This window comes from Aquarana catesbeiana, linkage group LG03 (assembly GCF_042186555.1).
Source record: "Aquarana catesbeiana isolate 2022-GZ linkage group LG03, ASM4218655v1, whole genome shotgun sequence".
Classification (NCBI taxonomy): Eukaryota; Metazoa; Chordata; class Amphibia; order Anura; family Ranidae; genus Aquarana; species Aquarana catesbeiana.
In genome coordinates, this window is record NC_133326.1 from 547,881,692 (window position 1) to 547,909,650 (window position 27,959).

The 27,959-nt window shown below is 43.7% G+C and overlaps 2 protein-coding genes across 2 annotated transcripts in view; both read left to right on the plus strand.

Moving 5' to 3' along the window:
• Positions 1 to 17,110, plus strand: part of HDHD5 (haloacid dehalogenase like hydrolase domain containing 5) — a 41,639-nt gene extending 24,529 nt beyond the window's left edge. The window contains exon 8 of the mRNA XM_073621575.1: positions 13,784 to 17,110. Within this exon, the coding sequence (XP_073477676.1) occupies positions 13,784 to 14,087 (304 nt within the window). The 3' untranslated portion in view covers positions 14,088 to 17,110. The remainder of the gene's footprint in view (positions 1 to 13,783) is intronic.
• A 6,323-nt stretch (positions 17,111 to 23,433) lies between these two features.
• TMEM121B (transmembrane protein 121B) lies at positions 23,434 to 27,959 on the plus strand. Its single transcript, XM_073621579.1, has one exon. It carries the CDS (start codon positions 25,241 to 25,243, stop codon positions 26,237 to 26,239), a length of 999 nt encoding a protein of 332 aa, XP_073477680.1. The 5' UTR covers positions 23,434 to 25,240; the 3' UTR covers positions 26,240 to 27,959.

The following is a 27,959-nucleotide window of genomic DNA, read 5'->3' on the forward strand; positions in this document are numbered from 1 at the left end:
GTGTCCTCCAAATCAGCTAAGCTCAGGGTGGTTCTCCATGAATGGGGAGAAAAATGAAAGAGAGGGGGTTCCCATAGTGTAAATCCGTTATTTATTAAAATTAATTAAGATACAAATGATATCCACTCACGTGTTAAGGTGCCTGATTCCTGGTACCCAGGGGGATCAGCATGTTTATACAAGGGGTATTCGGCCAAAAATTTTGTGTAGACGCCGCTATCGCAGTGTGGCTCGATCCCCTGTAGTAATTCCGGGCGGATGTATGGTCGGGATGACACGATCAAGCCTCAACGGGTTTCAGCCAATGAGAGTGGCCATCATCCGGAAGCTTTTCATCAATTGTTGATGATACTTAGTACACAGAGCAAACTAAATGTCATTCAGTTAGGGTTTGCATCTATTGTAAATTAAACACTGCATGAATAACTGGGATGTGTGTTTTTTGGATATGAACCTCATTTACCCCCTTAAGCACGTGTAGACACTGAGCAGTGCTACACCTGCCCCCAAAAAATTACCCACTGTCAAAAGAACTGGTGGGAGTTGCTATGTAAATATATCAGCTGTAGAATTTGCTGCTGTCAAAAAACAGACTGTATGACTCAGTATATACAAACATTGTTCAGGCAAGATAGAAAGAAATAAAGTAACATTGTTACTTTTGTATTTACTCAGTTCTGTTCATTTGCAGGTTTAAAGGACAAGCTTCAATCTCCATATGATGTCTTTTAAAACAATCGAACAAATTAAAAAAAAAAAAAAAAAAACTATTAACCCCTAAAGGGGTTGTAAACCCTCAAGGTTTTTCATCTTAATGCATTCTATGCATTAAGGTGAAAAACCTTCTGTAGTGCAGCAGCCCCCCGAAGCCCCCCTTGTACTTACCTGAACCTGATCTTTCCAGCGACGGGGACAAGCACAGCAGCTCCAGCCATTGGCTCCCGCTGCTGTCAAATCCAATGACGCGGGAGTCGGGGCGGGGGCAGGGCCGAGTCCTGTTGTCTGTGTCAATAGACATAGCAGCAGGACTCGGCAGCGCACCCGCACGAGTGCCCCCATGGAAATCGGTTCTCCATGGAGGATCGGGGCCCTTCTGTGCAAAACCCTTGCACAGAGGAGGTAAGTATCACGTTTGTTGCTTAAAAAAAAAAAAAACAACCTTTACAACCCCTTTAATTTACCCTAATCAGCCCTAATTAACTCATTCTTCCCCGTCTCCCCAAACAATTATTTTTCTGGTGATATTTTATTTCTATTTTTCTAACCATTAATATTTAAACTTTTATCTTAATTGTACGGTATAGGGCACAGGCAACTTGTGAGTTATAGGCTCATACTTTCAGGGTGAATGGATACTGGCAATATTTTGAGGACATGCCCCCCTGGGGCACCTCCCCCATAACCCTACCCTGCTCCATAAGTTCTCAGTTTTTTTGCTAGTATCTAGAGGTGATTAGAGAAATCAGCGTCACTAGTTTGTTATTTTTTTCTTTTATTATTTAAAATTCTTTTATCAACCCTCACTGTTTTCTAATGCCCACACAAAAGCAGTGTATCCATATTAATGCAACTTCAGTAAAATCTTGGGAGCCACACCCAGACCCTACTCTGCGGATGGTCTGTAATGTTGCTTTAGGCACTGGATCCTGTGTGGGGTGCTCACCTTAGCACCTTTGCACCTGGTGCAACATGTTCAGGTCCAGGGCTCTGGTTCATTGCTATGGAACCCAATCCTTGAAGACCCCTTTGGGAGTATGCCCACCGTATCAGGCAGAGCCTGGACTTTTATATACTGCATCATGGACAGGTAAGACAAGGGTCACCCAGTGTCTCTGATCAGTACTGAAAAATGGGCTAAGTTTAGAATGTAATCACATCACTGCAAACTTTTGAAACTTTGCACTAAAATGTAACCACTCAGAGCTCAGGTGGATGAACAGGGGTTACATCACACCACAACTGGTCACAAACTTTAATGCCACTTCTGCCTAGAGCTCTTATAAGGTACTCATGTGCTACCTCCAACCCTTTCGCCATAAGAATTCTTTGTAGGATAGCATACACCTGGGTTATCATGTACTTATTCCAGATTTGCTTACTCTGCTTCTCACTCTCTACTCCATGAGTATCCCACAGGGGAATACCTTCATTTGTAGATACAGTGAAGATCAGGTGAAGGGGAGCCAATTCCAAACCGCAGGCAAACATTCTTTCTTATGCTGAAGACCCGCTCAACTCTCAACCTCAGAGTGACAATGTGTCCCTTGCACCAGAGCAAGATTTAAGACCGATTTTGGCATCCTGTTCTAGTTCTCTTTTAACCACTTGAGCCCCGGACCATTATGCTGCCTAAGGACCAGAGGTCTTTTTCCAATTTGGCACTGCGTCGCTTTAACTGCTAATTGCGCGGTTATGCAATGCTGTACCCAAACGAAATTTGCGTCCTTTTCTTCCCACAAATAGAGCTTTCTTTTGATGGTATTTGATCACTTCTGCAGTTTTTATTTTTTGCGCTATAAACGGAAAAAGACCGAAAATTTTGAAAAAAAATGATATTTTCTACTTTTTGTTATAAAAAAAATCCAATAAACTCAATTTTAGTCATACATTTAGGCCAAAATGTATTCGGCCACATGTCTTTGGTAAAAAAAATGTCAATAAGCGTATATTTATTGGTTTGCGCAAAAGTTATAGCGTCTACAAACTAGGGTACATTTTCTGGAATTTACACAGCTTTTAGTTTATGACTGCCTATGTCATTTCTTGAGGTGCTAAAATGGCAGGGCAGTACAAAACCCCCCCAAATGACCCCATTTTGGAAAGTAGACACCCCAAGGAAATTGCTGATAGGCATGTTGAACCCATTGAATATTTATTTTTTTTGTCCCAAGTGATTGAATAATGACAAAAAAAAAAAAAAAAAAAAATATTTACAAAAAGTTGTCACTAAATGATATATTGCTCACACAGGCCATGGGCCTATGTGGAATTGCACCCCAAAATATATTCAGCTACTTCTCCTGAGTACGGGGATACCACATGTGTGGGACTTTTTGGGAGCCTAGCCGCGTATGGGACCCCGAAAACCAATCACCGCCTTCAGGATTTCTAAGGGTGTAACTTTTTGATTTCACTCTTCACTGCCTATCACAGTTTCGGAGGCCATGGAATGCCCAGGTGGCACAACCCCCCCCCAAATGACCCCATTTTGGAAAGTAGACACCCCAAGCTATTTGCTGAGAGGCATATTGAGTCCATGGAATATTTTATATTTTGACACAAGTTGCGGGAAAGTGACACTTTTTTTTTTTTTTTTTTTTTTGCACAAAGTTGTCACTAAATGATATATTGCTCACACAGGCCATGGGCCTATGTGGAATTGCACCCCAAAATACATTTAGCTGCTTCTCCTGAGTATGGGGATACCACATGTGTGGGACTTTTTGGGAGCCTAGCCGCGTACGGGGCCCCGAAAACCAATCACCGCCTTCAGCGTTTTTAAGGGCGTGAATTTTTGATTTTACTCTTCACTGCCTAACACCGTTTCGGAGGCCATGGAATGCCCAGGTGGCACAAACCCCCCCCAAATGACCCCATTTTGGAAAGTAGACACCCCAAGCTATTTGCTGAGAGGCATGGTGAGTATTTTGCAGCTCTCATTTGTTTTTGAAAATGAAGAAAGACAAGAAAAAACTTTTTTTTTTTTTCTTTTTTCAAATTTCAAAACTTTGTGACAAAAAGTGAGGTCTGCAAAATACTCACTATACCTCTCAGCAAATAGCTTGGGGTGTCTACTTTCCAAAATGGGGTCATTTGGGGGGGTTTTGTGCCACCTGGGCATTCCATGGCCTCCGAAACTGTGATAGGCAGTGAAGAGTGAAATCAAAAATTCACGCCCCTTAGAAAGCCTGAAGGCGGTGCTTGGTTTTCGGGGTCCCGTACACGGCTAGGCTCCCAAAAAGTCTCACACATGTGGTATCCCCGTACTCAGGAGAAGCAGCAGAATGTATTTTGGGGTGTAATTTCACATATTCCCATGGCATGTTTGAGCAATATATCATTTAGTGACAACTTTGTGCAAAAAAAAAAAAAAAAAAAAAAAAATTTGTCTCTTTCCCGCAACTTGTGTCGCAATATAAAATATTCCATGGACTCGACATGCCTCTCAGCAAATAGCTTGGGGTGTCTACTTTCCAAAATGGGGTCATTTGGGGGGGTTTTGAACTGTCCTGGCATTTTATGCACAACATTTAGAAGCTTATGTCACACATCACCCACTCTTCTAACCACTTGAAGACAAAGCCCTTTCTGACACTTATTTTTTACATGAAAAAGTTTTTTTTTTTTTGCAAGAAAATTACTTTGAACCCCCAAACATTATATATTTTTTTAAAGCAAATGCCCTACAGATTAAAATGGTGGGTGTTTCATTTTTTTTTTTCACACAGTATTTGCGCAGCGATTTTTCAAACGCATTTTTTGGGGAAAAAACACACTTTTTTAAATTTTAATGCACTAAAACACACTATATTGCCCAAATGTTTGATGAAATAAAAAAGATGATCTTAGACCGAGTACATGGATACCAAACATGACATGCTTTACAATTGCGCACAAACGTGCAGTGGCAACAAAATAAATACATTTTTAAAAGCCTTTAAAAGCCTTTACAGGTTACCACTTTAGATCTACAGAGGAGGTCTACTGCAAAAATTACTGCCCTCGATCTGACCTTCGCGGCGATACCTCACATGCATGGTGCAATTGCTGTTTACGTTTGACGACAGACCGCCGCTTGCGTTCGCCTTAGCGCAAGAGCAGGGGGCGACAGGGGTGCTTTTTTTTTTTTTTTTTTTTTTTCTTTATTATTTTTTTGCTTTTTTATCTTATTTTTAAACTGTTCCTTTCATTTTTTTTTTTTTTAAATCATTTTTATTGTTATCTCGGGGAATGTAAATATCCCCTATGATAGCAATAGGTAGTGACAGGTACTCTTTTTTGAAAAAATTGGGGTCTATTAGACCCTAGATCTCTCCTCTGCCCTCAAAGCATCTGACCACACCAAGATCGGTGTGATAAAATGCTTCCCCAATTTCCCAATGGCGCTATTTACATCCGGCGAAATCTAAGTCATAAAATGCTCGTAGCTTCCGGTTTCTTAGGCCATAGAGATGTTTGGAGCCACTCTTGTCTCTGATCAGCTCTATGGTCAGCTGGCTGAATCACCGGCTGCATTCTCAGGTTCCCTGTTGAGACAGGAGAGCCAGAGAAAAACACGGAAGACGGTGGGGGGGGGGGGGCATTCCCTCCCACGGCTTGTAAAGGCAGTCTAGAGGCTAATTAGCCGCTAGGATTGCTTTTACATGAAAGCCGACCGCTGGCTGAAAAGAATGATACCAAGATGATACCTAAACCTGCAGGCATCATTCTGGTATAACCACTCAAAGTTGTGAATGGCGTACCTGAAGACAAAAAAATGGTTAACAATAAAGCACAGTAAACAATAAAGTATAAATAATTACATACCTGAAAAACAAACATGATAAAACATAATAACAATAACAATAACAATAACAACACTGCAGAATAGAATACAGTAAAAAAAGAGCAGAACAATAGAGAGAGAGAATAGAGAGAGAGAACAATAAAACGACAACTATTTTTTTTTATTTTATATATATTTTTTTTTTTTTTTACACTTTTTTTGTAACTAACTTTTATAACTGTAACCGGTTCCAGGTTCGGGTCTCTCAAAATGCGATGGCATCTTGGGAGACCCTGTGAAAGTGTGCCTAGTCTGTGCAATGCTGTACCCTACGCTAATACTCAACTAGTGTATGGTAGCGTTCAAAACATTCACCAATGCAAAGACCAGGATTGTCAGGACAGAAGGGACAATAATAGCGGGTGTCACGCCTATATCCGCGTTTGCTGCAGACACAACATCTTTTTGGGGGGGGTTCGTTGGGTAGGGGTACTCGGGAGCACATAAAAATGCCTCTCATGCAGCCGACTGCATTTCGTTGGGGGATGTGAATGGGGGAAGTACGGGCGCTGCAGAAGTGGTGGGTTCCCAATTAGGATTGGCGAATGCAGCAGGAAGGGCACTATGGGCACTACGGGCCTGTGTTTGTCTTTTTGGTGGCAGCGGGACACTACTTGTGCTTGTCACCTCACCAGCTTGAACTGCACTTATGGGACTCGCCACGTCACCAAGTGTTACTGCAGCGCTGGTTTGACTACGACCGGGGTGTACTAGGCCGCTGGTGCTTGCCAGTTCAATAAAAAGCTTCCAAAAAAACTGTTAGCGATCGCAGGGATCAGGCCTGACTCTGCAAACGCTGCAGTAATGCGTTTAGTGTTTTGTAAGTGACAGTGATCGATCGATACTGCACTTGGGTGGGCTGGACTGGGCCGGGCGGAGGGGCAAAACGCAGGTGCTAGCAGGTATCTGGGTTGATCCCGCTAACACTGCGTTTTTGGGAACCCTAAACTGCTGGGGACGCTAGTATAGATCTGATCTGATCGGATCAGATATTGATCCGTTCAGATACTATACCACTAAAGGAGGCGTATGCTGCGTGCGTGGGTGTTAGCGGTACTGGCGCTAACCTGACGCTGCCTGGGGCCGGTGCTTGCTAGTTCACCAAAATGCTACCAAAAAAACTGTTAGCGATCGCAGGGATCAGGCCTGACTCTGCGAACGCTGCAGTTATGCGTTTAGTGCCTTGTAAGTGTCAGTGATCGATCGATACTGCACTTGGGTGGGCTGGGCTGGGCCGGGCGGAGGGGCACAACGCAGGTGCTAGCAGGTATCTGGGCTGATCCCGCTAACACTGCGTTTTTGGGAACCCTAAACTGCTGGGGACGCTAGTATAGATCTGATCGGATCAGATATTGATCCGATCAGATACTATACCACTAAGGGAGGTGTACGGTGCGTGCGTGGGTGTTAGCGCTACTGGCGCTAACCTGACGCTGCCTGGTGCTTGCTTGCCAGTTCACCAAAATGCTACCAAAAAAACTGTTAGCGATCGCAGGGATCAGGCCTGACTCTGCGAACGCTGCAGTTATGCGTTTAGTAAGTGACAGTGATCGATCGATACTGCACTTGGGTGGGCTGGGCGGAGGGGCAAAACGCAGGTGCTAGCGGGTATCTGGGCTGATCCCGCTAACACTGTGTTTTTGGGAACCCTAAACTGCTGGGGACGCTAGTATAGATCTGATCAGATCAGATATTGATCCGATCAGATACTATACCACTAAGGGAGGCGCATGCTGCGTGCGTGGGTGTTAGCGGTACTGGCGCTAATCTGACGCTGCCTGGGGCGACGCATATCACCGCCGGGCGATCAGGGGGCTAAACCTTTATTAGGTAATAAACGGCGGGTGCCCTGACACTATAAAAAATAAACGAACTAACCTGCGTCACCCGTAACAGTTATACGGTGATCAGTGGTGAAAGGGTTAACTAGGGGGCAATCAAGGGGTTAAAACATTTATTAGGTAGTATATGGGGGTCCCTGTCACTATAAAACGCTGACGGCGAACCTAAATATTTACCTCACTAACTAGCGTCACCAGCGACACTAATACAGCGATCAGAAAAATGATCGCTTAGCAACACTGGTGACAGGGGGTGATCAAGGGGTTAAAACTTTATTAGGGGGGGTTAGGGGGGTACCCTAGACCTAAAGGGGGGTAATACTAACTGTCCCAACACTGTAACTGTCACAAACTGACACTATGCAGTAATCAGAAAAAAAAAAAAAAAAAAAAAAAAAAAACCTGCTGGTGTCAGTTTGTGACGGGGGGGGGGGGGGTGATTGGGGGGGGATCGGGGGGCGATCGGGGGGGGGATCGGGGTGTTTTGTATGCCTGGCATGTTCTACTGTGTGTGTAGTGTGTTGTGCACTCACATTGATGTCTTCTCCCCTCGGCGCTGGAACGGAAAATACCGAGCCGAGGGGAGATGACATCATTTCCTTTGCTGCTGTTTAGCATACAGCAGCAAAGGAGTGTTCCCATTGGCCGGCGGCGATCGCGAGGGGGGGGCCACGAACGGATGGCCTCCCCCTCATCTCGGATCGCCGGGGAACAGAACGGGACCGCTTCGGGCACCGGGGGGGGGTCCGATCGGACCCCCCACCCGCGAGAGGCAAATCACGTACATGTACGTGATTTTGCCTGCCCGTGCCGCCTTGCCGACGTAAATCGGCGTTAGGCGGTCCTTAAGTGGTTAAGCAAGCAAAAACAGCCTATTTAAGAAAAGAAGAATTTTCAGCATCTACAGTACTGTGCAAAAGTTTTAGACAGGTGTGAAAAAATGCTGTAAATTAAGAGTGCTTTCAGAAATGGAAGTGTTAATATTTTATTTTTATTAATTAACAAAATGGAAACTAAATTAAAAGAAGAGTAATCCAAATCAAATCAATATTTGGTGTGACCACCCTTTTGCCTTCAAACCAGCATCAATTATTCTAGGTACACTTGCACACAGTTTTTGAAGGAACTCTGCAGGTAAGTTGCTCCAAACATCTTGGAGAACTAACCCCATATCTTCTGTGGATGTAGGCTGCTTTAAATAATTTTATCTCTTCATGTAATCCCAAACAGACTCCATGATGTTGAGATATTGGCTATGTGGGGGTCAAACCATCACTTCCAGAAAACATGTTCTTTTTTACATTGAAGAAATTTCCTAATGACATTGGCTGTATGTTTGGGGGCATTGCCCTGCTGCAGAATAAATTTAGGTCCAATCACACGCCTCCCTGACGATATGGAATGATGGATAAGTATCTGCCTGTATTTCTCAGCATGGTGGATACCACTGATCAAATCTCCAACTCCATTTGTAGAAATACAGCCCCAAACTTGCAAGGAACCTCCACCATGCTTCACTGCTCTCCAGCCTTTTGCAAACAAACTGCCTTTTTGCTGCAGCCAAATATTTCACATTTTGACTCATCAGTCCAGAGCACCTGCTGTCAATTTTATGCACCCCAGTTTCTATGTTTTTGTGCATAGGACATGGAAACAAGGCTAAGCGACCCAACTATGCATAAAACATAGGAACTGGGGTGCAGAAAATGGCAGATTTCTGAGTCTGTGACTACTACCTTGCTGAAAGCAAGAAAGGACACTTTCAGGAAAATCTATTATCGTGCCTGGAAATCTTACTTTACCTGGTGTAATCACAGTCAGTTAAGGTCCAGAGCAGTGGCGGCTGGTGCTCAAAGTTTTTGGTGGGACGCAAACAAACTGAAAAATACTGACACCCCCCCCCCCCCCCCATCAATTGCAGCCTCACTGTGCCCATCAAACGCAGCCACATGTGCCCTTCAAACGCAGCCATGTGTGGCCATCATATGCAGCCATTTGTGCCCATCATATGCAGCCATTGTGCCCATCAAATGCAGCCACCTTTGCCCATTATATGCAGCCACTTGCCCATCAAATGCAGCCACTTGTGCCAATCAAACACAGCCATTGTGCCCATTAAACGCAGCCATTGTGCCCATTAAACGCAGCCATTGTGCCCATCAAATGCAGCCACTTGTGCCCATCAAACGCAGCCACTTGTGTCCATCAAACGCAGCCATTATGCCCATGAAATGCAGCCACCTGTGCCCATGAAATGCAGCCACCTGTGCCCATGAAATGCAGCCGCTTGTGCCCATGAAATGCAGCCGCTTGTGCCCATCAAATGCAGCCACTTGTGCCCATCAAATGCAGCCATTGTGACCACCGACCCCCCCCCCCCCCCCCCCCCTGCACTCGCGCACGGGCCGCCATTGTTCCAGAGATTACTCTGTGCCTCGCATTCTGGCCTTCTTACCAAAATCTAGCTTTTCTAAAAGGGCAGGTATCGGTTTTATGCATCCTTTTTTAAAGGACTTTTGCTTCAAACCCCCCCCACTCCATCCCCATCTGCAGCATCCCGTGCTTCCCTGGGACCTTAATTTGGTTCTCTCCGCCCTGGAGAAACCACCCTTTGAACCGCTCAGGGATATTCCCTTAGAGATTCTTGCCAGCAAAGTAGCCTTTTTGATAACCATCGCGTAGCTCTGAACTGGTGGCCCTTTTCTGTAAAGAGCCTTTCCTCGTACTTCACACTGGCACGGTTGTATTACATCCAAGACAATGCTTTCTTCCAAAGGTTGTTTCAGCATTCCATCTTAATGAGGACATTTTTATGCCATCCTTGTGCCCTGCTCCTTAACATTCAAAGAAATGTTTGCTTAATTTCCTGAACGTGGACAGAGCCACTGGAGTGTACCCAAAAGCTGCTGCTTCCATTAGACAAATGGATTCCCTGTTTGTTTTTTCCTCAGCACATCACAAGGGGCACCCTGCTTCAAGATCCACTGTTGCATGGTGGATAAGAGCCTGTGTTCCTAAACAAAATCACATCCTGAGCTCTTATGCACCCACTCCACCAAATCTGTAGGAGTATCTTGGGCCTTTACGCGCCAAGCCAATGTTTCCCAACAGTGTGAGGCTGCCACCTGGTCTTCCATTCATACTTTCTCAAAGTTTTACCAGGTGGATGTCCAGTCTTCTGGGAATGCAGCTTTTGGCCACAAGGTTGTTGACGCCACATTGTGAACTTGGGATTTTTTTACATCTGTTGGCACAGTTCTGTTTGCGTAGTTGTTGCCCACGCTTTGTATTCTTTGCTTGGGGATGTTTCATGGTGTATGAATAAGTTGCATGTGTCCTGTACAGTACAATTAAGATAAGAGGAATTTGGACTTACCTTTAAATTCTGTATCTTGAAGTACAGGACACCTTCCCTGACTCTCCTTGTTACTTTGCATTGCTTGCTTCAAAAACGAGGACTCACAGATTGGGGTAGGGTTATAGGGGAAGCGCCCGGGGGGGTGAGTACTCAAAAGCTTGCCATTGTCCAATCACCTGAAGGTACACGTGCTGTGGTGTATGAATAAGTTGCCTGTGTCTTGTACTATACTCCAGGATTTGGAATTTACAGGTAAATCTAAGTTCCTCTTTTTTTGTTTTTATTTGTTTTATGTGTTTAATATTTTAAGTGTCTTTTTTAAAAAGGGTACAAAATTAAAATCAGAATTTTAATGTTGATTTAAACAGGACAAATTATAGATTAAAATATATACTTTTAATTACAATAACAATATATTATATTTTTTCAGTTAGGCGCATTTGTTTGTTTTTTGTTTTGTTTTTTGTTTTTTGTTTTTTTTAGTTTTGTTATGTTTTTGTCTATGAATTACTTAAAGTGTAACCAAAGGCAAAACTTTTTTTTTGTTTTGGATAGAGAAAGAGAGGGTTACAGTTTTTTTGCCATCTATATCCCATTGTGAAGATTTCCCTTCACTTCCTGCCCCATACCCAAAACAGGAAGCGAGAGGAAATCCCTCTAAATGAGAGAATTCCAGTGTGTCACCAGGATTACCAGAGTTACTGGAAGATTAGTGTTTTGATGTCAACCCAAAATTTGTGATTTCCTTTTCCTTTTACTTTCACTTTTGAAGTTTATGGTAAACATGACAAATAGAGTGAATCTCCCTAAGGCTGGCCATACATGGTCGAATTTCGAAATAATTTTCTTTTAAAAATCAGAAATTTTGTGCGTTTTATGATTTCAATGGTGCCACCATTGATTTAGAAATTCGACCACCGGAGCCTTCAATTTCGTGGCTGGGAATCTTCTTTTCTTTCTGAGAATTTTCTTGCATATGCGCATTTCTTTTTCGATTACATTTCTTGCACGATTCTCCCATCATTGATTAGAAAATTGTTTGTTTTTCAAAAAATTTCCAACATGCCCAGTTACTCAAAATCGATAGTAGTACGAAAATCAGCTGTTGCTGCAGCCCACTAATGGTGCGAAATTCGAACAAAAATTCTTAGATAAGATTTTCGAAAGAAAATATTTCGAAATTCAACCCATGTATGGCCCGCCTTATGGGGGCACAGACAGCAATAACATTTGGCAGGTGTTCTACTCCCTCTCTACTCTATCCAAAACTAAAAAAAAAAAAGTTTTGCCTTTTTAGTTACATTTAAAAAAAATGTCAAATCATTTTTTGCAAGACAATGCCACCAAAAGCCTTGTTTGTCTCAAAAATGACATAAAACTGATATATGTATTAATTTGTTATCTTAACCACTTGCAGACCGCAATTTGAGGATCTACTGCGCTAGAGCGGCCCCGCTGGGCTGGATCACGTGCATGTACATGTCCACCACCCTGGCTCTGCTGCCATCCACCGCAGTAAAAGCTGATCAGTGGGTTCTGGCCAATGGTTTATGGCCAGAAGCCGCCGATTGACTGAGAGAATGATTACTGTCAGCAGCGATGTGCTGTTTTTTTTTCTCCCTATAAAAACTGGTACATTTCTTAGAAAAACACATGCCGTAAACATTAAGTACACTAAAAAAAAAATAAACAAATGCAGCGCTATATGATATATCACTCAATCAGGTGAAAAAAAAAATATATAATTGCCGTGGGTAATGCGCGAGTGAATGTTGGAGCAAGATCTCCCTGAGGAAGACACGTGATCGCCCTGTGTCATCCTGCGTAAGGTTGGGGCCAGGACGGTGGAGGAGATAGTCACTTGCTCTCTGAGCTAACTGCTGATTCACACAAGCCTGCAAACCATTTGGAGAGGATTTTGACATATGTATGTTTTTTATAGCCTGGTGCGCTGCAAGCACCCATAAAGTGTGAGTACCCTGATGTTTAACTACAATAAATTTCTATATTTAAACGATAATGCACCTCTTTTGTATTTTAAATTGAGGATACCATCTTTGAAATACACCTGGGGGAGCCTGTAAATCCTGCTACTTAGAGCCCAGAGGTGGTTCAGCTGCTGTTGTGGACCAAACTTAATTGTGCGGTCACACAATTGGAGGTGAGCGCAGTCACACGGTGGGGGGGGGGGGGGAGCACATGTGTGAAGTCACAGTTAATATTATTTGGATCATCATCACAGAGTCACTTTATAGGATATATTTTTTTTTCACTTGAGTGAGTGATATATCACATAGCGCTGCATTTGTTTATTTTTAATATTTTATACATAGATTATGGGAGTGTGAATATTCTTAGTGGCTGTGGATAGGTTCTCTTACATTTAAAACATTGTTTGGACACTCTTCATTGGTAGCTCGCAACACATCTATCTATATCACATTGTTGGGTACACATGTGACCCTTTGATCGCCCTGGATGTTAACCCCCCCTTCTCAGCCAGTGTCATTATTACAGTGAAAGTGCATATTCTTAGCACCAATCACTGTATCAGTGGTATCTTCCTGCCTGCAAGCAGTGATTCCGGTACTGACTGCGCCTCTTGAAACTCCTCCTCTCAGTACCGCTGTTGTTCAGAAGGCAGGCTTTGTGAAATCACTGCCTAATCACAGGGCATAGTTAATATGTGTCACAGAATTTAAGGAAGTAAATGTGTAGGGATCTTCACAAAGTAAGTTTACAAACGTCAATATCATTCAGATTAATAGGAGTAGGCTAGAGAATATTGAAATAAAATGTGGAAGTGATTTTACATTTTAACCATAAATACACTTTAAGTAACGACAAAGATATTGATGAATGAACAGTTACATAATAGAAATGTAAAAATTGCTCTGGTCCATAGAGAGGCTACAGGTGTGAGAGTAGGAGTGGTTAACGACATATGCATCCTCACAAAGCACATATTTCTTTGTCAGAAAACATTACACGGTAAGCTTTAAATTCCGTTCAAACTGACCTTTGCTCTGTCTTCCTTAGTGATAATCCCATGGCGGATATTTACGGCGCCAACCTCTACAATCGTCACTTGCATACACAGCGAGAAGGCGCTTCATCAGGCCGCCCGCAGAACTGTGAGTCCATACTGGTGTGTACTGGTGTTTATGGAAATCAAAAGGAGGTGCCGGCAGACCCAAGAGAGAGCATCACAGAGACCGTTTTCCATGGGCATCGTGATTTTCAGCTAGAGCCTGGCCTGATGGAGGCACACCATGTAGTACGGGACGTGGAGCAGGCCGTGGAGCTGGTGCTGAAGAAAGAAGGCCTGGATCCCCAAATCTGAGATGGGCGATGACACCAGTCATATTGTCTGCATTGACATTGATGCTTCAGATGGTGGGGTCCCATTATAAACTGGAAGGCCCTATGCATGCACTGCAAAATCCTATTGCCCAGAGTGTCCTAGAAAATGATCACTTGCTGGCTCAAAGCATTTTTACTCTACGATGGACTTAAGCAGTCTGTTTCTTCTTTAAAAGGTGTGCACCATACAGCCTATGGGGCAATCCTTAAAGGATAAGTTCACCTTTGGTAACATGTTACATGTCATACCTGTATTTGGGGTGTAACACATAACATGTTACCAAAGAGCACCTGCCTGTGCCCCTCTGATTCCCCCCCGTGACAGTGGGCAGGGATGTTTTTACAATTTAAAAATAGTGATCTGTGAATGAACTACAACTACGATTTTCCACTGTGGTCGATGGCTTGTAGTTCTCAATAAATTGCGAGAGCGCTCTAGTAGTTCATTGATCTTCCTGCTCTCCAGTAACTGTCTGCCCGTACGGGAGGGACGAGTAGACAGCTATACTGAGATTCTGCAGGAGCCTGACATTGCACACACAATTTGCTGATAGTGGGTGCAATGCTCTGCAGGCTCCCAGAAAAAAAAAATTAATGCACGTTTTTTTTTTTTTACCTGCAAAAATATGTGCATTTTTTTTTTTTTTTTTAATTTGAACTCAGCCCTTAAAAGGTGTTTTAAATGTTACACTTTTTTAGTAACATTAACAGCAAGGTCCAAATGAGAACCTTTATTAACTGAGCTTATGTAAGGATTTTATGTATTCAGAACTGTGCAGGGTTACTAAGAAAATGTCAATTTCTTACCCATCTAGTAAGAGCTGAAGAAAGCCTTCAGGTTATACTGCCACCTATGAAGGAAACTTCCTGTGTCCCTCAATGGACTCCAAGAAAACAATTTTACAGAGAGTATAAAAATCCTATTTTCTTTTATTTCCATTGATGGACACAGGAAGTCTCTTCCTGTAGATGGCAGAATAACCTGAAGCAAAGACTTCCTGTGTTCCTTATTGGACAAGAAAGAAAAGGGACTTAAAGAGGAAGGAAAGTCCCATGCATAGTTTTACCTATAGGTAAGCCTATAATAAGGCTTACCTATAGGTACTGTAAAGATCTCCTAAACATGCACTGTTTAGGAGATATTTTCTATATATGCAGCCGATGACATCATCGGTGCATGCGCTCTGAAGGAACGGCCACCTGTGCCATTTTATTCAGAATCCTTTACCTTGAAAGACAGTTCCCCCGCGCATGCACGGGAGTGACGTCATTGCGGCTCTAGGCCAGTCACACAGCCGGAGTTCGCGGACTTGGAAAGAAGACGGGTAAAGATGGATGCTGCCTCCAGCGATCACATCACATCGCTGGAGGGATTCGTTTTCAGGTAAGTTTCACATAATGTGCTAGTATGCAATGCATACTAGCACATTATGCCTTTACCTTGCAGGTCTGGGGAAAAAAAACAACAAGCGGTTTACAACCGATTTAAAGTGAGTACAAAAATCCTATTACTTCATCCCTTCTTTAGCTTCCTGATTTTGTCTGAGAAAAATCCTGAAGCTGAGATCAGAGCTTAGAAACCCCCTGGTAGCATACACTGCTTCTAGCTCCTGAATGTGTATAACAGAATAAGATATCAGGGCCAAGCCAAGAAGGAAGCAGAAGAGGCAGCCACCTTGGGCGCATCAGCAGGAGGTGAGCACAGAAATGGCAGAACATGCAAACTATGCTACTCAATAATTCACAGCTCACGGTGGGGGGGGTCATACTTTGGTATTTTGGCTTGGGTACCAAAGGACCTTCCCCTGACACGGTCAGCTTGGAGACAGCATGTGTTATCAGAATGAGACCAGGCAGTTGATGAAACACAAGCTTGGGGGCTCTCAGCCCTGTCTCCTGGCTCATCAGTCAAATTGAAGCAAGTAGGGGACACATTTTGTATAAACCCTCTTATGCCCCGTACACACGGTCGGATTTTCTGACGGAAGATGTGTGATAGGACCTTGTTGTCGGAAATTCCGACCGTGTGTGGGCTCCATCACACATTTTCCATCGGATTTTCCGACACACAAAGTTTGAGAGCAGGCTATAAAATTTTCCGACAACAAAATCCGTTGTCGGAAATTCCGATCGTGTGTACACAAATCCGACGGACAAAGTGCCACGCATGCTCAGAATAAATAAAGAGATGAAAGCTATTGGCCACTGCCCCGTTTATAGTCCCGACGTACGTGTTTTACGTCACCGCGCTCAGAACGATTGGATTTTCCGACAACTTTGTGTGACCCTGTGTATGCAAGACAAGTTTGAGCCAACATCCGTCGGAAAAAATCCTAGGATTTTGTTGTCGGAATGTCCGAACAAAGTCCGAGCGTGTGTACGGGGCATTAGTCTGCGAAATTAGTTTGATTGAGGACAAAATATTCACATTCCTGCATATGGATAGAGGAAACCCTGAGTGTTTTAATATTACTCACTGTGCCCCCAGTACCACTCAAAAGTCCACCGCTATCATTACCTTAGAGGTGAGTGCTTGCCTCTCCAGAATCTGCTCTTCCCAAACCAGTCTACATAGTATAAAAAACTTTACTGTTCAGCACTGTTCAGGGCACTCCACCCAGCTCCTCTCACTGAGGCTTTTCGCCCCCCCCCCCACTGGGGCTTAATCATAAATATTCGTAGAGCCCAAGTAGGGTGTTAAACTCATAAGAGAGTAGCTAGGTGGAGTGTCCTCAACAATGCTGAAACATTAAAGTTTTTTTTATGACTAACGGAACAGCAGTGTGCAGCTGCCTATTATGGTATGTAAATCCGAAGCATTATTGTGCCTTTATGCACTCCACTCTACATAATGCAATAACGGGTGTTTGCCTAATATCACTTGATATGGCTTAAAAGAATACAGGTGCTTTTATCAATAGACTTCAGAACAGCCTCTTCAGATCCACTAACAGATACCATGAAAAAGGGAAACACATATATAAATGAAGTCCCAATCAATCAAAAATGCCACAATGTGTGTTGATGACTTCTCCATGATTTTAAAACTTCATATACAATGTGTGACCAACCAACACCACAATAAGTAAATGGGTGTACCCTTACCTCATAAGTTGGACCTCGCTGTATTTTAAACAGGCCACAACACACATTCCAGGTGCTCCTGTTGAAATTTCCATCTAGGCACTTCCTTCTATGCAGGTCTTCTTTAGTAAGGCACTCAAAGGACAAGAGCAAGAAGAAACTTCATAGCATAAAACCATATGTTTTATTAAAATAAAAAATCTTTTAAGGTTACACTCACAAAGATGTCGCTTTAAGAGAGCTCATATACAATAGCAGGGCTATCAAACCAGTAGTCCAAGATGGTGCCAACGTTCCGCCCAACATTATGACGACCTGAAACTCAGCTTAGAGAGCACCTGGAATGTGCGTTGTGGCATATCATAAGCGCTGTTTGGCCTCTTTAAAATACAGCGAGGTCCAACTTATGAGGTGAGGGTGCACCCATTTACTTATTGTGGTGATGGTTGGTCACACATTGTTTAGGAAAGTTGAAAACCACAGAGAAGCCATCAACACTTATGGGATTTTTGATTGATTGGGACTTCATTAAGATATATGTGTTACTCTTTTTGATGTTATCCGTTAGTGGATCTAAATAGACTGTTTCAAAGTTTTTTTTTTTGTTTTTAAATGTGGCATTTTATATAGAGTGGAACGTATCACTATTTTTTTTAATCATTATTGCTTAAAGGTGTGGTAATATACACCCTTTAGTGGTAGCAGCTCCTTAGATTATTGTTTGATGTTGGTTCTACAGTACTTTTTTTGAGTAACAGTTTTGTGCAGTAGCATGGGGACTTTTCACATATAGTTAGTTATTGTGCCGTTGCCCAATGCATTGGCATCAGATAGTTTTCCTTTTCTCATGGAAGGTTTAATGGTTACCGTGGTTAACACTACTGATAAATCAACCCACTTCCCCATCCTCCAATTCCAGGTCCAGGAATAATGCCTTCCACACAAAACCACCCTTTCTGTGCCTTATCCCCAATATAACTGTGCACTTTAAAGAGACAAACTGCAATTTTAATAAATTGCAAATAGATGTCAATTCAGGGGTATTGAGATTTATTTGAATTCAAATTTTATTTATTTTGATTATATTTACGGTGTTACTCTAGTGAATTGAGATTGTCAGGCTTAGTCCGTTTTTAATATATTCTATTTGCATTTTTATGGTTTAATCTTTGTTTATTACAATCTTGTAGAATAAACAGAAGAATGAAAACAAGGTACAGCTTTATAACATCATACCATGAAGCATCTTATGGGGTATGAGACATAAACCAGCCAAAGTTGAGTTACTTGGCATTCCTGAAAGGTAGTGGGTTCAGAGAACTCCAGTGCATGTAACAGTGTCCAAGGGGTTTGGAGATGCTCCTGTAAAGAAAAACGAAGCTATGCTACAGTGTGAGTAAAGGTAGGGTGGGGTGGAGAGAAGGAAAAAAAAAAGGGTGAGGGGTCCCTGATTGGGAAAAATTTAGATAATGTTTGATAGTCTTGTGATAAGATTACCCAATAGGATGGTTTTATAGGGTATATGCCGGTTAGAGTCTGTCTTTCAGAGAAGACTGAATTGGAGAAGTGCCGTGACCGCCAGCCCTTGGGTGCAAAGATGATCCAGTTTATCGCTATCAGATGCTTGGAGTAATTCCATGTGTATGATATATCATTAACAGTGCTGACCCACAGCGATAATTGTGCAATTTCTTCCAAAATTGTCATGAACTCTAAGCTCCTCTGCTGTCTTTTCATCATTCAGGACACTCCCTGCATGGCATTTCCCAAATCCCCACAAACTGATCGGCCACACCTCTTTTAGGCCATTAAATAGAAGAGGTGTGAGGTGGGGTGTTTGTCTATGTTTGATTATGAGCATCATGAATGTATTTCTGCAGATCGCAAGGGTAGGATTTTCTTTGTTGATTTTGCCTGACAATAAATTTTTATTGAGATTACTAATTGCTTTATTTGTGGTCTCCGGTTAACGTTCAGAGTGGTTATATTATGTCATAGGCCTACATTAGCGCAGAACATGCAAGAAAAGCATCATTTATAATGTCATAAGTGCACCTTTAACTTTCATGCCTATGCAAGTGTATTACAGTGCCCGTTGAAACTCAATACGTGTTGATGGACATTGCTATACATGCGTTTCTGCGTGTGCCTATTCCTTACATATAGGTCCTCCGTGAATGTGCAAACAAGTGGACATGACTGTTTTTCCACCACAGATGTCTACTGGAGTATGTGATGACGGTCATGTGCATTTTTAGCTGTGTGGATGCGAGTTGTGAACCTATTAATAAAGAATGGACACGCCACCAAATGCACTCACAGCACGAGCGACCAACATGTAGCATCAAACATTGGGGCAGTATCAATCATTACAATCTCATGTAACTTTTCAAGTATTAGTCCCCTTTCACACTGGGGCGGTGCAGGCGTTAGCTGTAAAGCGCCACTAGTTTTAACCCCCACTAGCGGCTGAAGAAACTGTTAATAGCGCCCGTGTTGCAGGCGCTCTGGCAGCGCTGCCCATTCATTTCAATGGGCAGGGCGTTTGGGAGTGGGGTATACATCGCTCCCGCACTGCCCCCGAAGATGCTGCTTGTAGGACTTTTTTTTCCCGTCCTGCAAGCGCACTGCCATAGTGTGAAAGCACTCAAGGTTTCACACTGGGGAGGCTTGAGAGGCGCTTTACAGGTGCTATTTTTAGTACTAAAACGCCTGAAAAGTGCCCCAGTGTGAAAGGGGTCCTAATGTCATAAGAAAAAATGTTTCCAATATTTTTTTAAATTGCAGCCTTCATTAAAATAATCTTTGGTGATCCTGCCATTAAGGTTCTTGTTCAGATACTTCCTGCTATAGGGTGACCACACTCTGTCCTTGTCAGAGTGGCTGTTTCAACACACATTGCACAAGCATGGTCCACTGTTAAAACCAAGAGAAATGCCATGCAGCAATCTCTGGAGGGCATGCAGTCTTGAAGTGGCAGGAGATCAGCAGTACTGAGATGTAAAAACAAATGGCACAGAGCAAACAGAATGGCATTCAGTTAGGACCTTTTTAAATGTTTACATTTGTTAATGTCAGTGTGTTACACATTAATGACAGCCCATTGAAATAAATTAGGTGCCAACACACCACAGCACCCCAAGAGTTGCATGTGCCACAAATGATATACCCTGAGTTCCCAGCATAGCTAGAGAACTGACCATGCTGTGTTCTGCTTAGTGTGATCAGTTTTTAAAAGGAAAGCAGAGGGACTGGCAGGAACACCAGGGAAGCAATACAAACAGGATGCTTTTTCCTACAAGTACATGGTACAGCAGGCACATATCAGGAATATGAAATGTTGGGTTAACAAGCACATTAACTTTTGTTTAAAAAATAACATTTTACACAAGTGATTAAAAAAAATTATATAACACAGTTTATAAACGAGTGAACTTTGAAAACCACAGAAGTTTCCCTTTAAGCAATCACTCTGATTCTATATGAACTGTAAATGAAGGGACGAGGTGAAACCGAAAAGTCATAAAGACGCAGGGACTGTCAGTTTGATATACCTGTAGGAGGCAGACAAGTTTAGTCATTATTGTGCTGTGTACGGACTGATAACTTTATGTGACCCAGTTATGTCTCTACGTGTCAGTGTGCAACCAATGGGGGAAGGGTCACATTGCGCTGTATAGCAACTGCCTGACAGGTTGGCCTGTAAATGGAAAGCTCCACTCTAACTCTGATTTCCACAATGCCCCTCGACTGTTTCCAAAGTCACAATTCTGATGTAACTTATTTACAAAACAAGATGGAACCCCTTAAATTTTACACTAGCGCATTGCACGCAGTTGCAGCGTGCCCCCATTTTTGTTGAATAGGTTGGAGGTACTGTCCATCAAACACAACAGAGAGGATCATTTTTGCAAAGCATTGGCATATGTACACCACTCAACCGCTGCCTTTGCCTCTTAAGGGGGAGCACCACAAGTGTAAAATGAGGCCTAACTGCTTAAAAAAAGTGTTAGATTTAATTTATTCTATTTCAAAATCTCACATCCATCTAAAACTAACCAATCCACACACATTGCTTTGTGATTTCACTTCAGAACAAACAGCTTTGTCATCCTGTTAAGGAAAGGATAAATGAAACCATTTCCCTAAAAAGCCACACCAAATGCATTTCCCCTGCGGGGGGGGGGGGTAGTATAATGGGGATGTACAGGCACACCTCCCACCGGGTGGTTATATTGGGGGTTTACAGGCACCACTTCTCTAAGTGAGTAAAATAATATTCAGGCACCCGTCCCCCCCGGGGTGGTATTATGGTTGTTCATTAGCACCAGACTCCATTGGGGTGCTATAAGGTGTACAGGCAGCCCTTTCCCCTGGGGTACTATAATGAGGGTTTTGGGTTCTATGATATTAAACGTATCCCTACAGCTGCAGGGGTGGGGTGGGGGTGGGGGGGGTCACTATCACAGGCTGATTGCTAGAAAGAAGAGCTGTGCGCTTAATCCTTAAATAATCTACCCCCCCCCCCCCCTCCCAATCTTAAAGCAGGACTTCTGTCATTTTTTTCAACCTTCCATCTATTAAATCTTCTGCCCTTGTTGTTTTAACTTTGGATAGTAAAACATTTTTTTTCTGCCAGTAAATACCTTATACAGCCCACTTCCTGTTTCTTGTCTGGTAAAAAGCCTTGGCTTATGACATCATGCACAGCTCTCCCCCTCACTCTTGTGAGAGTTTGCCAGGAAGGGAGGGGGGATGAGTCATAAGAGAACCAATGAAAGCCGTAGAGCTGGAGGTGTGCCTCTGTGTGTCTGTGTAAATCCAGGAAGTGAACAGGCAGCAGCTTCAGCTGCCCACAGTTAAAATGGCTGCAGCCAGACTTAGTGGAGGGAGATTTCTGCAGCATATGTAGGAAGTACAGAATCACCGTATATACAAAATAATATGCAAAGTGGTTGGAGGGAAGCTTCAGAATGGCAAAGATGTTTTTATTACAAATTATGTGAGCAGACTGCAGTTCCTCTTTAAAACAGCATTTCCCGATTCAATGTAACAAGTGCAGAAAGTTCTCTGCTCACTTCTGACAGCTGACAAAAAAAAAAAAATCCAGGCAGCCTGCCAAGTTTAGCTCAACATAGGAGATAAAGAGAAACATTGTAAAAACGAAACAGTAAAATGAGCCCAATTTTTTTGTATAATGTAAAAGATGATGTTACACCGCGAGAATCGTGATCTTTATTCGAAGCAAAAAAATCGTGATTGTCATTTTAGCCAGAGTCGTGCAGCTCTACTAGAAAGGCTTGGTGAACCTTTAGGTTCCCCAGGATCTTAAAGGGGTTGTAAACCCTCGTGTTTTTTCACCTTAATGCATTCTATGCATTAAGGTGAAAAACCTTGTCACTCAGCAGCCCCCCAGAGCCCCCGTTATACTTACCTGAGCCCTGTGGTCTCCATGACGGGAACGATGTCTTGTGACCTTATTGGATAGATTGATAGCAGCACAGCCATTGGCTCCCACTGCTGTCAATCAAATCCAATGATGCGGGCGCCAGGGGCGGGACCGAATCCTGCTTTCTGTGTTAATAGACACAGAAGCAGGACACGAGAGCGCACCCGCATGGGGCACTCGAGAAGAGGAGGAGCCAGGATCACCACTGAGGGACCCAGAAGAGGAGGATTGGGGCCACTCTGTGCAAAACCAACTGCACAGCGGAAGGGTTGCATAATATAATATATTATAATAATATAGTATACAGCACAGCTCCTCCAGTATGATGTATAGTATATGGTACTCACAGTAATATAATACCACCCCCTCCCCCATGTGTAATGTTGACTAAAAAATAAATATAATTATGATCTTTTTGACATGGAACTGCCTTTCTGTTGAAAATAAAATACATAACTATACAGTACGGCTACCTCGACCCCCAATATGATGGCATATATAGCACACTGTGACCCCCCCATGTGTGTAATATGGAAATATAATATCATGATGTATAGTATGATAGTACATTGATCATATTGTTGTGTACCACCACCCCATGTGTAATACAGAATGTATAATATACAGTACAGCTCCCCTGGTATGATAGCATACTGTATAGCGCCCCAGCAACATTTAATATAGAGTATGTATAATGATATACAATGTACAGCACAGCCCCCCCCCCCCCCCCCCCAGTATGATGGTACATAGACCACAATGTGCTTCCCATGGTCGGGCAGCGCTCCTCCTATGCATTTCTCCTCTCCTCCAGCAGGGGTCGCGGCTCTCACCGTCTCTCTCCTGCGGTGGTTTGGTGCTGCTCATCATCATCATCATCATCCTGATCGCGGAGATTGGGGGCCGTGACACCTCCCGAAGCCCCCCTATCCTGCATCTCTGTCGCCAGCTGAGAGCCTTCCAGCCCGGAATGTCACATCTGCCTTCCCGCACAGCAGCCAGCAGCCTCCCTGGGTGTCACCCCCTCCTCCAATACTGCACCCCCAGGTCAGTGCACCCCCCAAGTACACTCCAATCCGGGCTCCTCCGCCGGGAGAGGGGTGCTGAGCCTACTACCTCCTTAGCGCGGCCCTACCTCCTATAGATTCTATACCCCTCCACCTGTCATCTTTCTTCCCACACTTCCTATACCCCCTGTACCACTATAGTCAGTCACATTCTGTACCCCCTGCACTAATCACCCTGCTGTCACACCCCCTATAGATCCTATACCCCCTGCTGTCACACCCCCTATAGATCCTATACCCCTGCACCCAGCAGTCACACCCCTTATAGATCCCGTACCCCCTGCATCCATCACCCGGCTGTCACACCCCCTATAGATCCTATACCCCCTGCCGTCACACCCCCTATAGATCCTATACCCCTGCACCCAGCTGTCACGCCCCCTATAGATCCCATACCCAGTGCACCAATCACCCTGCTGTCACACCCCCTATAGATCCTACACCCCCTGCTGTCACACCCCCTATAGATCCTATACCCCTGCACCCAGCTGTCACACCCCCTATAGATCCCATACACACTGCACCAATCACCCTGCTGTCACACCCCCTATAGATCCCATACTCCCAGCTGTCACACCCCCTATAGATCCCATACCCCCTGCACCCATCACCCTGCTGTCACACCCCCTATAGATCGTATATCTTTTGAACCCATCACCCACCCTGCTGTCACACCCCCTATATATCCTATACCTCCTGCTGTCACACCCCCTATAGATCCTATACCTCCTGTTGTCACACCCCCTGTAGAACTTATACCCCCTGCACCCATAACCCTGCTGTCACACATACTGTAGATCTTATACCACCAGTATCTTGCACTGTGCTGTCACACCGCTTGTAGATTCTATACTCTCTGCACCACTCTATCCTATCGCACCTCCTATATATTTTTAACCCCTGCATCTCTCAACCTACTTACAACACCTCCTATAAATCACAAATACACCCCTCATCAAAAGTCTCACTTCTTGTAGATACTAAGCCTCTGCATACATCACAGTGCTGTTCCACCTCCTAAAGCTCCTATATAGACCCCCTGTACTACTATATCCTTTTACACTCCCTATACCTTAAACACATGCCACCATGCTATGCTATACCCTAAAGGTCATATACGTCCACTTTGCTCAGTCAAACCTGCTATAGACTTTATACTCCCCTGTATTACTATATTTCAGCTCTTATAGATTTCAGGCTCCTTGCAGCTGATAACATGCTGTAAACTTCCTATAGATTCTATGCCCTCTGCATCTGTCAGTGTGCTACATCCTGCTTCTTTGCCAGCTGTACCATACCATAACTGCCATCTATATTAGGTTTTTGCCATCATGCCTGACTCTTGAGTGAAAGAACAAATTTAAAGGGCCAGGGCCCTTCCCCTTGTTCTGTTGGAACTTCGCTATAGTGTCCCAATTTCATCTTGAGTTAGCACTATCATCCGGCACCCTGCCCCCACCACTCTCCCCCCTGCCCGTGGCCCCCTCGTGCCCCCCCTCCTTGGACTCATCCTCCACCTCTTCCACTCTGGGGATGACTGCCGGGGAGTTTGCACATGGGGGCCCGGGGAGGCTGCCACGAGGGGGCCCTGGCTGTGCTGTGCGTGGCTGCTACAAGATGCTGTCTGTATTGCTGTTGCTGGCTCAGGGCGCACTGCTGGACCTCTACCTGATTGCTGGCACGGACTTGTACTGGTGCTCCTGGATTGCCACTGACCTGGTGGTGGTAGCTGGATGGGGGATATTCTACTCCAAAAACAGCAGAGGCCAAAGAGCGTTCCAGGGCTCGCTCAGCTCCTCGGGCTATGGTCAAGTCCAAAGGCCCAAGAAAGGCCAGTTTGCTTATAGTCACCTAGCTTGGCTCATCTATGCCATCGCCTTCACGCCCAAAGTGGTCTTGATACTTTGCACCCCAATACTGGATCAGATCGAGGCCGGGGTACCCCTGGGAAGCACTGGTTTCCGGCTTACAGTCTCGCTCTCAGTTCCTCTGCTCTGGGCATTAGTCCGCTCATTGAGTGTCGATCCACGGGGATGGCAGCACCAGAGAGCTACGGGCTACCTCATGGCCTCCTGTTTGGACCTACTGGATAGCTATGCCCTCTTGGAACCCATGCTGGAAGGCAAACTACCCCTCATGCCTTTCATCCGTTACCCATTACTGGCTGTATACTTTGTGGCATTGGCTTCACCAGTCCTGTGGTTGTCCGAGCTGGACTCAGGAGCCCCCGCCGGCTGCTGTCGTCTCTTCCTTCGCCTCCTCTGTGGCACTATGGTGGATGGCCCTCTCCTGGCAGTCCGGTGCTTCCTGATGCTAAGCTCGCCCAACCAATCCTTCTCCGTTTTTATGCTGAAAAATGTATTTTTTTTGGTCTGCCGCTGGCTGGAAGTCCTGGAGCTCTGCTGCCTTCTCAGGACCCCAGAGCCAGACCTTGCAGACCGACCACCGGGACAGTTCAGCCACTGTGTCTCTGAAAACGATATGGGGCCTCACGCCTACGTCAACACATTGGCCGTAACATCACAGAGCTGAACTTGAACAGAACACAGGCCCCCCACAATGAACCCTTTTTGTTTTGTTTTTTTTTGTACTTTAACTGCCAACACTGCCAAGAAAACATCAACAAGTCTCATCAAGGAAAAACCACGTTATCATTTGGTATTTTTATTACAAGAAAAAAATCAGGTGTCAAAAATTATTTTTTAAACCAGTGTTGATAAACTCAAAGATCCAACCCTTAAAAAAAGATAGTTCTGTATGTGATGCATTTACCTGAAGTTCTCCTTTCTCTGCAGATAACTCACTTCAAGATCCTCATATCAGGATTTGTTCACTGTGTACTTAATTGATGTTTACATGGTGGTATCAAAAACAGGACAATAAATACACAGACCTCCTTTGTTAGGCACTGCCAAATGAAAGGATCATTTTTGGGGTTGTACAGTTTGGTAAGGGAGAAGTCTGGTGGTCTTCACCTGTTGGGAAATATATTTCAGCATCTTTGTGAAGGTTCTCAGTCACCTTGTCACATTCAACTGGACTTGGTCTGTAATGTAGATGATATTTCGAAACTTGTCCAAGTAAGCGTCCTCAGTGGAGAATGCTTCTGAGATAACTAGATAAAGGTCTTCAACATCAGGAAGGAAGACCAGTTGAATGAGACTAACTACTACTAGGTTCACCATATGCTTTTTATCTTTGGGGAACTGATATTCTGATAGTAAAATGGGTAATTTAATTTGAAGAACGTGGTAAAAGTCCAACTCTGGCAAACTTAAAAATTCTCCCTTGCAGTGGGGCTGCACTGGTTTAGTGCTCCATTAGGTCTAGGGGGCACAGAAAATAAGTTTTACCGACCCAATTCTCTGTGCTGATAGACCAGTCCCTGCAGCATCTACTTCCCCATGTTCCAGCAGTCTAAAGGTCCTGACATCATCAAAATTGGGTAAGTTAAAGTGCTTTTATTTCCCCCTAAAGGAGCAGTTAACCTTTTGGATATGGCCACAGCCCTACTGCAAGGAAGAATTTTCAAATTTCCTGGAGTTGAGCTTTATTGCTAAACTTCAATCTAATATTGAAAAATAAAATTTCATGAAAAAGTGTATTTCTTTAAAATAATTAAATATATTTCATATAACCAGGAACTCTTCTGCATGCACAGTTCAGAGATGCTATTACTCCATTGTCCAGTCAGCTAGTCTAGGAGACAGGCATGGAGGTGACACTACTCTATTCCTTACCTCTAATAGAGAAAATGTTGTCACCCTTCGGGTTGTGCTGTGTGGCAGGCTGTACAGAGTTACAAATCACTAAGACAGTTCATATATTTTTATTTCAAATGTTTATTTAGTATTTGTCTGGAGTTCAGCTTGCCTTAGGGAAAATACATAGTGAATTGACCAAGGTGGCAATTAACTATGTTTTCTACATATATGGAGGAAGATCTGCAGGTCACATTTCAATTTCAATCCTGAACCCAGTATCAGGCAAGTCAGTGAATGCAAAATTACATTTGTAAGTGCACCAGCTCTGCCATAAGTTGCTGAAGACATGAACAAACATTTGTAAATCAAAACTGTAATTGTTCAAAGGTTTTCCTCATTTATTTCTTTTTGATAAATAAATGAGTTTCAATAATTATTGTATTATACTACATGGAAGAGCACTCATTGTGTTCAGAAATTATTGTATATGGGTGTTTAAATCCCTGATAGTTTTATTTCAGAATATATAATTTGTGTGTGTGGGGGGG